Source organism: Triplophysa rosa, linkage group LG9 (genome assembly GCF_024868665.1).
Source record: "Triplophysa rosa linkage group LG9, Trosa_1v2, whole genome shotgun sequence".
Classification (NCBI taxonomy): Eukaryota; Metazoa; Chordata; class Actinopteri; order Cypriniformes; family Nemacheilidae; genus Triplophysa; species Triplophysa rosa.
This window is the reverse complement of record NC_079898.1, coordinates 3,010,512-3,027,868: the sequence shown is the minus strand read 5'-3', so window position 1 is coordinate 3,027,868 and position 17,357 is coordinate 3,010,512. Positions and strand designations below refer to the sequence as shown.

At 48.7% G+C, this 17,357-nt stretch overlaps 1 protein-coding gene across 2 annotated transcripts; it reads right to left on the bottom strand.

The window, feature by feature from the left end:
* Positions 1-9,480: 9,480 nt before the first annotated feature.
* Positions 9,481-11,070, bottom strand: LOC130559447 (uncharacterized). Of its 2 annotated transcripts, XM_057342540.1 has the most exons (3): positions 10,517-10,561; positions 10,310-10,433; positions 9,481-10,216 (listed from the first exon to the last, which is right to left on the bottom strand). In XM_057342540.1, exons 1-3 carry the CDS (start codon positions 10,543-10,545, stop codon positions 9,548-9,550), a joined length of 822 nt encoding a protein of 273 aa, XP_057198523.1. In that variant the 5' UTR covers positions 10,546-10,561; the 3' UTR covers positions 9,481-9,547. The 2 variants fall into 2 exon arrangements, with proteins under 2 accessions (XP_057198523.1, XP_057198522.1); XM_057342539.1 differs by having other exon boundaries at positions 10,310-11,070.
* Positions 11,071-17,357: the final 6,287 nt, after the last annotated feature.

Sequence of the window (17,357 nt, the reverse complement as noted above, 5' to 3'; positions counted from 1 at the left end):
AAATTAGCCACGCCCCGCTTGCAAGCCTGGCTATAAATACAGGTGTGAACCACCACCCACTCTCTTTTGCCGAGTAGTGAAAAGTACTCCTCGACAATATTTACATGTACACAGTGAAATCAGAGGGTGTTCTGCACCTTGATATTTACATTTACACAGTTAAGTCAGAGGGCGGTCAGCACCTTGACAACATTACCTTAACACAGTTAATCAGAGGGTGTTCTGCACCTGGACAATCACTTACACAAGTCCGATCAGGCAGTACTGCTCTCTGCAGGACAGTTGATGAGACCGTCGTAGCCACATCTAGACGATAAAACTTAGCAAATGTCAGCGATGATGACCATCCTGCTGCTGCGCACACATCTTCCAAAGGAGCACCACTAAACAATGCCCAGGAGGCAGCCACTCCTCTTGTAGAGTGGGCCACTACTCCCTGAGGGGGAGGCATCCCAGCGCTGTGATAGGCAAGCTCAATCAGCCTGACAATCTATTTTGACAGCCTCTGCTTGGATACTGCCTGGCCTTGTACCAAGTTTCCATAACACACAAATAACTGATCTGTTCTGTGCAAGAAATGTACCTTCTCAGTGCCCTGACAGGACAGATTAGATGGAGTCTGGCCGATTCCTCTGAAATGTGAGGAGGTGGATGGAATGGTTCTAGCACCAAAGGCCTGGAAACAAAAGAACGGGGTAGAACTTTTGGCAGAAATGAAGGGTTTTGAAGAAGCGACATAGATGAGCCTTCTTCTCCCAATCTCAAACATGCCGAATGCACAGAGAAGGCATGAATCTCACTCACCCTCTTGATTGAAGAGATAGACAAGAGAAATGCCGTCTTCAACGTCAGAAATTCCATCCCTAGTTCATGATGTAGAGGTTCGAAAGGAGGTTCTGCCAGAGCCTTCAAGACGACACCCAGATCCCATGAGGGAATTTAGTCAAGCTCGAGATGGGCAAAGTCTGCGAGCCCCCTTGAGATAACGTCTGAGAAGAGGTTGAGACCTCACTGTGCAACCTCCATAGCCCTCATGACGGTCAGACAGGCTGACCCATACTGTGGCGTGTTGACCTTATTCATAGAACTAGGATACCTTACGTAACCCATCTTTTTCTGTGCAAAAAGCATATTTCAGAAAGTTGAGATTGCTGAATAAGAGCGTTTGATGGATCAAATGCTTTCTCTTAAAAAAAAAAAACCTTTTCATGTTCCTCTGGTGACTTGTGTAACAAAAAGCAGTTTTAAGTGCAAAAAGCATATTTCTGAAAGCTGTGTGTGGTCAGAAAGAGCGTTTGACTGATAAACTGTTTTCTTTTGCAAAAGACACCTTTTCATGGTCCTCTGATGACTTTTGTAACAAAAAGCAGTTTTCACTGCAATAAGCATATTTCTGAAAGCTGCGAGTGCTCAGAAAGAGCTTTTGACTGATGAGCTGTTTTGTCTTGCAAAAGACACCTTTTCATGGTCCTCTGATGCCTCCTCTAGTAAAAAGCTGTTTTCAGTGAAAAAAGCATATTTCTGAAAGCTGCGAGTGTTCAGAAAGAGCTTTAGACTGATGGACTATTTTTTCTTGCAAAAGACTTCTTTTAATGGTCATCTGATGCCCTTTATAACAAAAAGAAGTTTTCAGTGCAAAAAGCATATTTCTGAAAGTTGGGATTGCTGAAAAAGAGCGTTTGACTGATGATCTGTTTTCTTTTGCAAAAGACACCTTTTCATTATCCTCTGATGACTTTTGCCACAAAAAGCAGTCTTCAGTGCAATAAGCATATTTCTGAAAGTTGAGATTGCTGAAAAAGAGCGTTTGACTGATGAACTGCTTTCTGTTGCGAAAGACACCTTTTCATTGTCCTCTCATACCCTTTGTAACAAAAAGCAGTTTTCAGTGCAAAAAGCTGCGTGTGCTAAAAAAGAGCTTTTGCCTGGTGATATGTTTTCTTTTGCAAAAGACACCTTTTCATAACATTAAAGTGCAAGACGCGCCTCTCTCACTATCCATTTTAACGGTGGCTATGGTAACCTCCCCCGCTGTCAGATACATCGCTGCCACGAGCATTGACGCATGCGCGTGCGCGTCCATATAGGTCCATTCTTTATTTCATTAACTGCGTGTATACTTCTACATTGCATAGAAATGTCTACCTATGTGTCTGTATGGTTGTTTACGGATTTAGTGGCACACACCACTGAAAACATGTATAATTAGAGAGAGTGGTCTTGTGCTACCACCTCTCGTCGCCAGAGGCGGCAGTGCAGCTGAACTTCCGGTGGACTAAAATTCGCTTTGTTAAGAAAAATACTTGATGTTTCGTTTTGGTTTTGTTGTATATTAATTTGATGCACTTAAAGAAATATTGAGGAAAACAACCCAAAAATTAGTCTCGTATACGGTGGAATATGTCAAAAATGAACGGTTTATTCGTTTTTCTGTTTTGAAAACAAAAACGAATAAATGAATTATCCGAAGGTACACGGACCAAATGAGTAATCAAAACCAAATGTTTGTTCTCAGCGTAAAACGTCTCCGGTTACGGTCGTAACCTCAGTTCCCTGAGAGGAGGGAACGAGACATTGCGTGAATCGCTAGGGGAATCCCCTTCTCCAACCTTTACTGAATCCTTATTGAATAACGCCAGTGAAAATAAAAAGTAACTGGCCAATGCCGGTCAAGACGGCGCTTAGGGGCGTGGCGCCACCACTATATAACTCGCCATCTGGACCGCATTCCTCAGAATCTTACGACTGAAACATACAGCGCGACAATCTGAGCACGCGAGCACGGAGGTTTACGCAATGTCTCGTTCCCTCCTCTCAGGGAACCGAGGTTACGACAGTAACCGGAGACGTTCCCTTTCGAGAGAGTTCTCTCTACATTGCGTGAAACGCTAGGGGAACCGAATAAAATCACGCCGTGAGAGCAGAAAAGAGTGAAAACTAGCGCTCCCCTGCATGATCAGGAGAAAAGGAGAAAAAACCTACCCCTTCATCCACAGGGCGTAGCCTCGAACACGAGTATCAAGCCCATTGGATACCGTGCAAGCGGGAGCCAATCCGATCGGTCCTAAGTTTGGGCAAAAATTTGCATACCACTAACTTTTTAGTGTGAACTGAGCTGTGATGCCACGCTATGTTTAGAGCGGCAGGACATACAGCAAAGAAATGATGTTAAGGGCGATAGATAGCAGCGCACGGAATAGCTGGTTGCACCCGCCGGCTAAAAAAGGACACCTAGTAGCTCGACAAGTGGAATTGAACGGGGCGGAAACAAATACTGTTATTCCGCATCACCGTCTCAAGTCGCAATACATGCTGATCCAAGCTATGCAGAAAGCGTCGTCTACGGGCTCATAGGCGTAGACGCTACGCCTCCCCCACCGCCTATACGACCTAGCTGAGCACAGCATAGCTAAGCCGTTAGTCGCTACAGGCAGCTGTGGGTGGTGCCAAAACAGACAACACTTGTGCCGCTAGAGAGGACACATCCAGCCTGTAAAATCTGGCGAAGGTATTCTGCGAAGACCAGCCCGCTGCTGCACAAATGTCCTGAAGAGACACCCCTCTCGACCAAGCCCATGAAGAAGCCACAGCTCTAGTAGAGTGGGCCCTAAGATCGATCGGGCAGTCCAAGCCTTGACTGGCATATGCCAGCGCTATCGCATCTGTTATCCAATGAGACAACCGCTGCTTTGAAACGGGACGTCCCTTAGCTGGTCCACCATAGCAAACGAACAGCTGGTCAGACTGTCTGAACGTGGTGGACCGCTCAATGTAAATCCTCAAAACTCACACCGGGCACAGCGCGCGCTGAGCGTAATCCTGCGAGACTGGCGGCTCCGGGGAGAAAGCAGACAGGGATATAACTTGAGCTCTAAACGGTGTTGAGAGCGACTTAGGCACATAACCCACTTTAGGTTTGAGCATGACGCTGCAGTCGTTAGGTCCGAACCGCATGCAGGCATCATCGATAGACAGCGCGTGTATGTCCCCTACACGCTTAGCAGACACAAGTGCAAGCAGTAGGATGGTTTTTAGGGCGAGCTCCCGCAGTCCCGATGATTGCAACGGCTCGGACGGAGGAAGTGAGAGCGCCTTTAAATCCAAGGCGGCACCGTAGGAGGGCGAGGGGGGTTTAGTCGTCTCGCGCCCCGTAAAAATCTCACCACCCAAGTTGGCTTGCCTACCGAGTGACCGTCAATCAGAGGGTGAAAGGTGGCAATGGCAGCGACATAAACTTTCAGTGTAGACGGCGAGCTGCCGGCGTCCAAGCGCTGCTGCAGAAAGGCTAGAATGTCAGATACTAGCATAGCATATATACTAGCACAGGCATAGCTCTGGATCGAGACCATTTTCCCCGCACCATTTTACAAAAACCGCCCATTTAAAAGCGTAAAGGCGCCTCGTAGAGGGAGCTCGCGACTCTGTGATAGTATCCATGGCACGACTCGCTAAATTCCCCAAGGCTCCCTGCCCCCGTGAACCCGTTACACGTGCAGACGCCACAACTCGGGGTTGGGGTGCCAGATTGTGCCGCTCGCTTGGGTCAGCAGATCCCTCCTCAGCGGAATCGGCCACGGAGGCGCTGCCATCAGCTCCATTAGGTCTGGAAACCACGGCTGATTCGTCCATCTCGGGGCGATCAGCGTCACGGCAGCTTTCTCTGTTCTGATTTTGCGTAGCACCAACGGTAAAATCTTCACTGGTGGAAACGCATAGAGGCTGGCTCTCGGCCACGGGCTCGTGAGCGTGTCCCCCCCCAGCGGGGAGCTCGACAGGGAGAAGAACAGAGGGCAATGCGTATTCTTCTCCGTCGTGAAAAGATCGACATCCGCTTTCCCGAACCGATCCCAGATCAAGCTTACTGACTGAGGGTTCAACCTCCATTCCCCGTGAGGGGGGCCGTCCCTCGACAGCATGTCCACTCCGCAGTTCATCTGACCTGGCACATGCATCGCCCTGATGGAGAGCAGGTGACGATCGGCCCAAAGGAGGAGTTCCACCGCCTGTTCAAAGAGAGCTCGTGAACGGACACCGCCCTGTCGATTTATGTATGACACTACTGACGTGTTGTCCGTACGAATCCGTACATGTTGCGACTCGATCTGCGGGAGAAAGCACTTGAGGGCCAAGAAAACCGCTTTCAACTCTAAGCGGTTGATATGCCACTGTCTCTCCGACTCCAACCAGGAGCCCGAGGCCGGGGCGCCGTCGCACAGGGCTCCCCATCCCGTCAGAGACACGTCTGTCGTAACCACTTTGTGCCCTGTGATAGGACCCAACTCGACGCTGCGGCGATACATGTCGGGGTTGCGCCAAGGCTTCAGGGTGTTTAGACATCCGCGTGTTACTGTGACTCTCGCGTGCCCCGCTAACCAAGCATTTCTCGGCACGCGGGACCTCAGCCAGAGCTGGAGGGGATGCATGAACAACAAACCGAGGTGGCACACTGCGATTGCTGACGCCATCAGCCCTAGAAGCCTCTGAAGCACTTTTAGCGAGACGAGACGTCCCAGACTGAAAAGTCTCAAGGTCGACGTGATACGTTGAATGCGCTCTGGGCTCAGATGAGCGCGCATGGTGATCGAGTCTAAGCACACTCCCAAATACACGATCGACCGGCTGGGGAGAAGCACGCTCTTCTGTCTGTTCACACACAGCCCCAAGGCTTTCATGTGCGAAAGGAGCCTGCATACATGGGCATCGAGCATCTCTTGCGAGTGGGCCAAAACTAGCCAATCGTCCAAATAATTCAGAATGCGCATACCGCTCGCTCTCAGAGGGGATAAAGCCGCATCCACTATCTTTGTAAAAGTGCGCGGAGCTAACACCAGCCCGAAGGGGAGCACCATGAACTGGTACGCGGTGCCCTCGAATGCCAACCTCAGAAAGCGCCTGTGGCGAGGGGCTATTTGAACATGAAAGTATGCATCTTTTAGATCTACTGAAATAAACCAGTCCCCGGGCTGAGTCTGCGCGAGGATCTGTTTTATCGTCAACATTCTGAAAGCGTGTTTGTACAGCGCACGATTGATGGGTCTCAGGTCTAAAATTGGCCGGAAGCCCCCATTTCTCTTTGGAACGACAAAATAGCGGCTGTAGAAGCCGCTCTCTCTCTCGCTTGAGGGGACTACCTCTATCGTTTGCTTCGCGAGGAAGCTGTCGATCTCCTGTCTCAACAGCGGTATATTCTGCAGGGAGACTACGGACGGGACCATGCCATTGAAGCAGGGTGGCCTGCACCGAAACTGGAGCGAGTAGCCATTCTCTACTATGTTCAGCACCCAGGGCGAGATACCCAGGATGGACTGCCATTCTGCCTTGCGAGCCTGCAAGGGACGCAACGTCTTGTTCTGCACTCTCCGGGTTATCCCGCGCGAGGGAGAAACCGCCGTCGGGGGACTTAGCGGCGGCGTACGAGCGCCGCTCTGAGCTCCGCCGAGAGAGCTCTGACTCGCAGTAACCAGAGTATGAGACAGGACATAAGATTGGTGCATCGCCATAAAACCGGGGGTGCGACCAGCTTGGCACAGGATGAGACAACAGCAGCTCGTGGCACGGAGGCGGCGAGCTAGCAGCGTTTGTCAGAGGAGGAAGATGCTCTGTTTGTGAAAATGTGTGCATTTTAATTACATTTGACACAACAACATCCATAACACAATCGTTCTCTGTGTCGCCCGCAACCGCTAGGGGGACAGACGAGAACCTCAGACTCTTCGCGGGAGGTCCCCCGTCGAGCACTTTCCTCCTCCCAGCGAACTCGTCAGGAACTCGGCTTCGGCCCCGACGCCGAACCTCCCCTTGGGCGAGGATCCTTCCCTGGGCCGTGGCGCTTCCTGGGCATGTCTCGCCATTGCTTGGGGCGAACCGCCGGTTCGGGAGCTGCGGCGGCAGAGGGGGCCGCGAGCGTGGGCTGCTTCACCGGTCTCTGCGCCGAGCGCGCAGATGAGGATCGGTGACGCGAAGACACTTTTTTTTGACGCTTTTGGTCCTCCGTGAAACACTGGATGACGGCATCCACGGCGTCCCCGAATAGACCAGAGGGAGACAACGGAGCATTCAGGAGGGCTCTCTTGTCCGCCTCCTTGAGATCCGTGAGCGTCAGCCACAGGTGACGGTGGAGCGCAACCATGAAGCCCATGGTGCGGCCGATGACTTGGGCTGTGCGCTTAGTGGCCATAAGCGCGAAATCCGTGGCCGCGCAGGTGCTTAACGCCGTCCGGGTTAGGTTCTTCCCCATCCAGAGAACGCTGCAGCTGAGCCTGGAAAACCTGGAGTACCGCCATGGTGTGCAGAGCAGAGGCAGCCTCCCCAGAGGCGGCATATGCCTTCTCTGCTATGTGGGCGGTCATCCGGCATGGTTTAGACGGCAGCACCGCCTCGGATCACAGCGATGACGAAGACGGAGCCAGGTGCGCCACAATCGCCTGCTTGACAGCGGGAATGCGCGCATAGCCGCGGGCTTCCGCCCCATCCACCAGGGAGAAAATAGCTGATCCCGAGGCGTGGGTGCGCGCCGACTGGGGCGCAGACCACGCTTTCACGACCTCCTCGTGGACATCTGGGAAAAAAGGCGCGCGTTTCTTCTGGGCGGCGGCCCGGCTGAAGAAACCACGTGTCCAGCTTACTCCTCGCCGGCTCGTCGGGGAGTTCCACTCAAGGCCAAGGTCTTGTACGGCCCTGGTGAGAACACGAACGAGCTCTTCGTGAAGCACGAGAGGGCCATCCCACTCCGCCCGTTCCTTCCCCGACACCGCTAGCTCCTCTGACCCCGACAGATCCCTGTCCGAAGCCGCCAGCGACATGAGCTCGTCTTCATCTCCCGAAGCGCCAACCCGGATCATCTCCGTAGCTTCATCAGCGGGACGGAGGCTATCATCCGCGAAGGACACTGGAGACCCGGGGGGCCGAGAGCGATGACGGCAGTCCAGCTCTTTATCTCGGCTCGCTGGCGGCGGCGGGACGCTGCCTAACAAAATCTTCGAGGGCAGCGACTCTCCGAGCCTTAAGCACCCGCACCGGAAGGTCTTCGCAGTGCGGGCAGTTAGACTCAGATAGAGCCCCCTCTGCATGGGCCAGACCTAGGCAGAGCACGCAGTGTGAGTGCGTGTCCTGAGGGTCGATGGGCCCTGAACATAACTTGCAAATTGGCATACCGGAACACACGAGCAGAAGAATCCGATGAATTCCTCTTCTCTAAAGCGTATCCTCAACAGCATGTGAAAGGTGAGTGAAGGAGAAATGCACCACGCCCCTAAGCGCCGTCTTGACCGGGATTGGCCAGTTACATTTTATTTTCACCGGCGTTATTCAATAAGGATTCAGTAAAGGTTGGAGAAGGGGATTCCCCTAGCGTGCAATGTAGAGAGACCTCTCTCGAAAGGGAACCCAAACTTAACCATCGTCACATCAATGGGAAAGCCACTCGATTCTAGTTGGGGTCTCTGTTGGTTTGAGAAATGGGCGTGCCGAAAGATCTTGACAATTGGTTGCCGAGGCTGCCTGTTTACTATACAGGCAGGTGGAACATATGCTTAAAAACTATTGGCCTACAGATTAACCGGAAGTGACAAAACCAGAATGACTAGGGCTGTGACCAAAATCGCCCACTACACCCTCATTCACTATTCCCTAAATTAGTTCACAAATATAGTCCACTTTAAGGAGCGGGTGAAAACGAGTGAGTAAATTCGGACACCCTGTGCACTGTAAAAGCTGCGGGCGCCATCTTCTGCCGACACGCGTGAATTCATTCAACGTGTCGCTACCCGATCCGTCCCGGAAACACGATTTGTTCCGCGCATGTGCGAAACTGAAGCCACGTCCGGTCGATACAATTTGCGGCAGTTAAAAAAATGTTTGTTCCATACCGGAAATAGTTTTTAAATAAACTCTTTATTGAACATTGCATTTAACATCAAAAGACATTAAACACATTACAATTTGTAATGGTTTGGAGAAACGTACGAGGGATACACTAAGAATCATGTTATATGTCAGCAGTGAGAAATTGATTTTTATTTATAATTTTTTTATTATTATTATTATTTTATAATTGATTCTCTTCTTAAATACTTTTTTTGGCAAAATATGTAAAGGTTAATATGTCGCACAAAATGTTACCCCAATTAAATAATTGAAAAATTAAATACAAATGTTAACTATTACAGTTTTTTACAATTGCTAGGACACATTTCTCCATACTTTGGTGACTTTTGCAAAACTCTTCACACAGCTCTCCTAACAAACTTTCATCTTGGCACAGCAGTTAATTTCACATTCAAAATTCACTAAAACTATCAAAACACTTCATTCATGTCTCAAATCAGGTCATTCTTTCATAACACTAGCAAAGGTTCTCAGTCAACAAACACACTTGGTCATCTATAAAACAATGACCTAAAAACACTAACAACAGGTAGCATTACGGTAAACGCTGATTTTTCTGTAAAAAAAAAAAAACCTTTCTACGGTTTACTGCATTATATGTTACAGGAATTACAGTAATCAGACATGATGCTGTATGTTTTTTTCTGTTTGTTTTTAGAAGTTATTGCCAAATATCAACTCGATTCTCTGCATTTGGCCACAGATTCTCATCCACATCCCATCGTATGTCATCCAGGGCAATACACCTAGGAAAGAATCTTTTGGCATGCCTGATCCATCCCTGGCAATCTTCTGCTGAGATGTCCAGGCATCCCGCATTCATTGCGTTCAGAAGGGACATTTGATCATGGGGATGGTGGTCATAAACCTTCCACCTCCACAAGGAAAATAATTCATCTGTGGGGTTGAGGAATGGAGAATAAGGAGTGAGGAAAAGTGACACCATCCTGGGATGGGCTGCAAACCACTCTGTGACTGCACGAGAGTGATGAAATGCCACATTGTCCCATACAATTATAAATGTTGGCTGATTTCTCCTCACTGCATCCCTTTCCTCACCTACCACAACCCTTCCATAGAGGTCATCCAGGAATGAAAGAAGGCGCTCAGTGTTGTATGGCCCAATTAGCGGTTTGTGTAACAGCAGTCCATTAGTGGATATTGCAGCACACATTGTGATGTTAGCACCCCTCTGGCCTGGGACATCCACTGTGGCTCTTTTCCCAATCAGGTTCCTTCCTCGCCTCTGTGTTTTGGTTAAGTTGAAACCAGCCTCATCCACAAAGATGAAAACGTGTGGGGTTTGCCTGCTTTCAATCTCCATGACTCTCTAAATTACGTAACCCAGAAGAATATATATTACACATAAAACATGTCTTTGGGTGCATTTAAAAAACTGTTCTGTATTTTATGGTCATTTTACCTGGACATATTGGTTCCTGAGTTGCTTGACTCGGTCAGAGTTCCTCGCAAAAGGCACAGTGTACAACTGCTTCATCCTGACCTGATGTTTTTTCAAGACTCTTGAAATAGTTGTTATGCTGATACTGTGAATATTTGCAAATGTGATGTTGTCTGCTAACACACGGTCTCGAATTTCTGTGAGTTTGATGGCATTGTTTCTAATGACCATGTCAACGATTGCCGTTTCCTGTACATCAGTGAGCATCTTGCCTCTCCCACCATTGGGAGGTAACCGTTGGGTCCTACAGTAAGCAGAAATGCATAAACAATTACACACAAGTATGTTTGGAAAAGATGCTATCACAGAATACAACTTACCTGTTGGTTTGCCGGAAAACTCTAACAATAGATGCCACTGTTGAGCTTTGAAGATTTGGCTGTACTCTCAGACCAGCCTCTCTCGTTGAAAGACCATGATTTATTACATGATCAGTTGTAGTTGCCCTGATCTCATCTGAGACCACAGCTCTTGACCTTCCTCTTATTCATCAACCACGCATACGAATTCCTCTTTCAACCACTTCTCTATGTCTGGCTTGGTCCATGTTTATGTTACAATTCAAATGATTCCTCATTTCTCCTCTTTTTTATAGTTGGTAATGAAAGGAGTGACACATGTGTAGGTCTTTAGCTACAATTGGAATCATCTGTGGTTGGTCCAACTGTTTTGATAGCATTTCATTTTTAGAATCAAAATACATTTCAATCAAATATCATTGTAGAAATACAGAAAATTGCTGTCTTATTCAGTTTTGTATTATGTTATTGTTTTGAACTCAAGTTTAACAATTTTGAAAAGAGTATAGATGTGGGCAAATTAGTCTGTAGGTACACAGAGTTTTGACAATTGTTGTGTCTAAGTGAGAAAATAATTCATGAAATTTGAAAGAAGTGGTCAATGAATGCATTTTGTGAGAAAGCAATGATACATCATGGTCCTCTGATGCCTTCTGCAACAAAAAGCAGTTTTCAGTGCAAAAAGCATATTTATGAAAGCTGCGAGTGCTAAAAAAAGAGCGTTTGACTGATGAACTGTTTTTTCTTGCATAAGACACCTTTTCATGGTCCTCTGATGACCTTTGTAACAAAAAGCAGTTTTCAGTGCAAAAAAAGCATATTCCTGAAAGCTGCGAGCACTCAGAAAGAGCGTTTGACTGATGAACTGTCTTCTCTTGCAAAAGACACCTTTTCATGGTCCTCTGAATGCTCCTGTAGCAGTTTTCAGTGCAAAAAGCATATTTCTGAAAGCTGCGAGTGCTAAAAAAGAGCTTTTGAAAGGCTTCATTTACACCAAATAAGTGTTGAAACTACACTATAATGTGTCAATAGTTTAACACTATGTGAGTTAACTGGACACTAATTTAGTGTTATACATGTCCTGATTAAGGTAATTTAATTTAATCTATAATAATGATACAGTAAATACATGTATAAATCAATTAAAGAAGAGCCAACATACTGTCTCAGTTTGATCTTTTATTTTGAACAAATAAACATGTCAAACCAACATAAATGAAGGAACAACATATTCACCGTCTGACCCATATGGACGCTGTAGATCAAAAGGCCTGTAGAACCTTAGAGCATTGGCTTTAATAATCAAAAGGTCTGTAGAACCTTAGAGTTTTGGCTTTAATGTGTACACAACCACATAGAATTTCTCGATTCTGCCCTTGAACCTTCCTAATCCAAGTTGGTATAGCTGGCAGCCCTCCCTTTCACTGAGATGGGTTTCAATACTGGTGCAAGACTGAAAAGTACAAGAGGGAAAAATCTTAATTAAAAAATTATATAAAAAAGAAACTTCACTTATTCACACACAAAAAAACATAATATAAAAAGTTCAAACCTCCTTAATTTATTGTGAAAAGAACCAGTTTGATCACCCAACATTTCACCCAAAAAAGGTGCTGACACACCCTCAGGCCACCCAAGATACATGTGACTTACATCATCAGAAATCAACTGAAGAATTTTTTAAGGAAATCCAAGCTCTGTAGACCAACAGAATGTCCAAAACATACATTTAAATGGTGTCCAGTATTTACAACCATAATANTTTAAGTTGACGTTAAACTTCTGAATTGTACACAAATATCGATGGCTGAGTTTTGGGTGTTTTACAAGCACAACACTTATTTATAATTGTAACAAAGTGCAATAGAAGGGAAGGAAGGAGGCGGGAACCGGCGAACAATTAAACAACAAACTTTAATGAAAAATAAACAAACAATAATACAGAAGTAAAAAGGCCGGCAGCCCCTCACGGACGACTGCCGGCCACACGAACATAAACAAAACTTAACACTTCATGGCCCGGTCCTCTCTCGTCGGCAGTTCCGTCGCTCGTCCTCTTATGCTCCCTAGCTCCCCGTGAGGCATGCGGGACCGGTGCGCGTACAGCTGATACTCATCATCACTCACGCCACCGGCCCCGCCTTCCTGCCCCACGGCTCTCGTCCCGCCTTCCTCGCTACATAACCCCATCGCCCCTCACAGGCCGGGGGGTACCACCGCGCCTGTGCTTCCTCCCCCCGGGGGGGCCTCCCTTGAGAGCCCCAGCGCCTGGGGGGTACGCACCGACGAGACGAGAGAACGGAGCCAGGAGCACCCCGAGCGACAGGGACGAGAGAGGGGAGAGAGAAAAAAAAAAATAGTCCGGTTCCCCGACACCCCGTTGCTCGGTCCTCAGCCAGCCGAGAGGCTCTTCCTCGCGGTGCTATGCTGTGGTGCTGGACGTTCCGTGGACAGCCCGATCCTCCTCCGCCTCCTGGCGGCCGGCGATGGCTTCTGGCTGAAGGCAGCCGGCACTCCAGAGCTCCCTCCATGGCCGCCATCCCACCTCGTCCCAGGAGCACGGCCTCGGGCTCTCCGTCCCCACCGAATCCCATCGTTCCAGCACCACGATCTCGGGCAGCCGCTGGCGGACGCCCTCGTCCACGCTGCCCGAACTCCTCAGCACCGCGAGGCCGCTCGGCGGCGAGGGCTCTTCGACAGCATGTCCCTCCTTCCTCCCGGGTTTCGGCACCAATGTAACAAAGTTCAATGTAGGGAAGGAAGGAGGCGGGAACCGGCGAACATTTAACAAACTTTAATGAAAATAAACAAACAATAATCCAAGAACAAAAGGCCGGCAGCCACCTCACGGTCGACTGCCGGCCACACAAACATAAACCAAAACTTAACACTTCCGGGCCCGGTCCTCTCTCGTCGGCAGTCCCATCGCTCGTCCTCTTATGCTCCCTAGCTCCCCGTGAGGCATGCGGGACCGGTGCGCGTACAGCTGATACTCATCATCACTCACGCCACCGTCCCCGCCTTCCTGCCCCAAGGCTCTCGTCCCGCCTTCCTCGCTACAATAATAAATTAAATATGGCAATTAACTGTTTCCATCACCTTTACGTGCATTTGAACTAAGGTAAACGCGAGATAAAATCTGCCTCTAGCACGTTCAAATTCTTTGGTAATTCTGAGATTATTTTCGCATGTCCGTTTCCATTTAGGCTTTCTTATGCGCATTTTCAAAACATAAATAGTTGGATTGAAAGCCCCACAAAAATTGCCCATTCCGTTACTGCTCCACACCCCACTAACTTGCCGGATCTGCAAGGCATCCTTGTTCCAGCACCTCAGAATTTACTAATTAAGCACCGGCAACACTGTATGTCTCATGAAGCATATATTCATATTTACATAGACATTCTAAAAGTTCATGGCCACAAACACTAAATGTTACACGTGTCAGAATAAGTTTCCAGGGAGGAGGGTAAATCGGCCACCTGCTGTAGTGATTAGTGCTTTGGGTTTGAGATAGGCAGGTTGGTGCTTTGAAATCCCGGACCCCATCTTTTTTTTCCCTCGTTGAGCACAGTGGAACCTCACCTGACAGCATCGTTCTTAGCCGTCATAATACATTTTCCTGCTTTGAAAGATTCAATGAAATGAGCCTTAAACTCTAAGAACCTACTTGTATTGGTTTTGAAAGTCAGAGGTGCAAGTTTGAGACAAGTAGGGACTTTCTATCTCATGGAACACAGCTGGAACAGTATGTGACAGGACAATTCTCAGCTTTGGATACCGTTCCCCCTGCAAAGCTGGCATATTTTACCCTTGATTGGCTTCCCTTTCAAGGGGGCAGCCGGTGACAACTAAGAATGTTGCTGTAAGTGAGGTTCCCGTGTTCAAGAGGAAAAAGAAAGGGGACCGGGGCTTCCGTCCCCCAACCTGCCCATGTCAAACCCAAAGCACTGACTCTACACCAGTGGCCAATTGTACGGACCCCCTGAAAGGGAGACCAATCAAGGGTAAAATATGCCAGCTTTGCAGGGGAACAGTATCTCAAAGCTGAGAATTGCTGTCACATACTGTTCCAGCTGTGTTCCATGAGATAGAAAGTCCCTCTTGTCTCAAACTTGCACCGCTCTGACTTTCAAAACCAATACAAGTAGGTTCTTAGAGTTTAAGGCTCATTTCATTGAATCTTTCAAAGCAGGAAAACGTATTATGACGACTAAGAACGTGCGTCAGGTGAGGTTCCCCTGTGCTCAACGAGGGAAAAAAAAGATGGGGTCCGGGATTTCAAAGCACCAACCTGCCTATCTCAAACCCAAAGCACTAATCACTACAGCAGGTGGCCGATTTACCCTCCTCCCTGGAAACTTATTCTGACACGTGTAACATTTAGTGTTTGTGGCCATGAACTTTTAGAATGTCTATGTAAATATGAATAATGCTTCATGAGACATACAGTGTTGCCGGTGCTTAATTAGTAAATTCTGAGTGCTGGAACAAGGGGGCCTTGCAGATCCGGCAAGTTAGTGGGGTATGGAGCAGTAACGGAATGGGCAATTTTTGTGGGGCTTTCTAATCCAACTATTTATGTTTTGAAAATGCGCATAAGAAAGCCTAAATGGAAACGGACATGCGAAAATAATCTCAGAATTACCAAAGAATTTGAACGTGCTAGAGGCAGATTTTATCTCGCGTTTACCTTAGTTCAAATGCGACGTAAAGGTGATGGAAACAGTTAATTGCCATATTTAATTTATTATTGTAGCGAGGAAGGCGGGACGAGAGCCTTGGGGCAGGAAGGCGGGGACGGTGGCGTGAGTGATGATGAGTATCAGCTGTACGCGCACCGGTCCCGCATGCCTCACGGGGAGCTTGGGAGCATAAGAGGACGAGCGAAGGGACTGCCGACGAGAGAGGACCGGGCCCGGAAGTGTTAAGTTTTGGTTTATGTTTGTGTGGCCGGCAGTCGACCGTGAGGTGGCTGCCGGCCTTTTGTTCTTGGATTATTGTTTGTTTATTTTCATTAAAGTTTGTTAAATGTTCGCCGGTTCCCGCCTCCTTCCTTCCCTACATTGAACTTTGTTACATTGGTGCCGAAACCCGGGACGAAGGAGGGACATGCTGTTGAAGAGCCCTCGCCGCCGAGCGGCCTCGCGGTGCTGAGGAGTTCGGGCAGCGAGGACGAGGGCGTCCGCCAGCGGCTGCCCGAGATCGTGGTGCTGGAACGATGGGATTCGGTGGGGACGGAGAGCCCGAGGCCGTGCTCCTGGGACGAGGTGGGATGGCGGCCATGGAGGGAGCTCTGGAGTGCCGGCTGCCTTCAGCCAGAAGCCATCGCCGGCCGCCAGGAGGCGGAGGAGGATCGGGCTGTCCACGGAACGTCCAGCACCACAGCATAGCACCGCGAGGAAGAGCCTCTCGGCTGGCTGAGGACCGAGCAACGGGGTGTCGGGGAACCGGACTATTTTTTTTTTTCTCTCTCCCCTCTCTCGTCCCTGTCGCTCGGGGTGCTCCTGGCTCCGTTCTCTCGTCTCGTCGGTGCGTACCCCCCAGGCGCTGGGGCTCTCAAGGGAGGCCCCCCCGGGGGGAGGAAGCACAGGCGCGGTGGTACCCCCCGGCCTGTGAGGGGCGATGGGGATATGTAGCGAGGAAGGCGGGACGAGAGCCGTGGGGCAGGAAGGCGGGGCCGGTGGCGTGAGTGATGATGAGTATCAGCTGTACGCGCACCGGTCCCGCATGCCTCACGGGGAGCTAGGGAGCATAAGAGGACGAGCGACGGAACTGCCGACGAGAGAGGACCGGGCCATGAAGTGTTAAGTTTTGTTTATGTTCGTGTGGCCGGCAGTCGTCCGTGAGGGGCTGCCGGCCTTTTTACTTCTGTATTATTGTTTGTTTATTTTTCATTAAAGTTTGTTGTTTAATTGTTCGCCGGTTCCCGCCTCCTTCCTTCCCTTCTATTGCACTTTGTTACAATTATAAATAAGTGTTGTGCTTGTAAAACACCCAAANCAACCTGCCCATCTCAAGCCCAAAGCATAACTACTACACCAGTTTTGAGAATTCTGCTGTCACATAGGGTTCCCCTGTGTTCAATGAGAAATAAGAAGGGGGACCGGGCTTCCCCAAGCATCCCACCAACATAGGCGGCAAGGTAGACTCAGTCCCAATACAAACACCTAAAATCCTCAGGTAACATAGGGGGCTGAATTTACATACTGTGAAAGAGAGCTTGAGGCAATGTGTTGTAGCAGTCAAACAATGTCTGGCAAAATGCATCCATGCAAAGACAGGGGGGTAAACGTGCAGGTGAAACAATCCTGTCAAATTACCTCCAAACCCTTTAAATTTATCCTGTCATGTAGTAACATGTAGTGTGTGGCCTTGACATTTTAGCATGTCTTGTAAATATGAATAAATGCTTGATGAGACAATCAGTGTTGCTTGTGTGCAGGCATCAAAGTCAATGTTTTTGACAATATATGCACCCGTGACAACTAAGAATGTTGCTGTCAAGTGAGGTTCCCGTGTTCAATGAGGAAAAAATAAAGGGGACCGGGGCTTCCGTCCCCCAACCTGCCCATGTCAAACCCAAAGCACAATAGGCCACTAACCTGTTGGCCTATTGTACGGACCCGCATCACGGCTGCACATATAGTCAAAAACATTGACTTTGATGCCTGCACACAAGCAACACTGATTGTCTCATCAAGCATTTC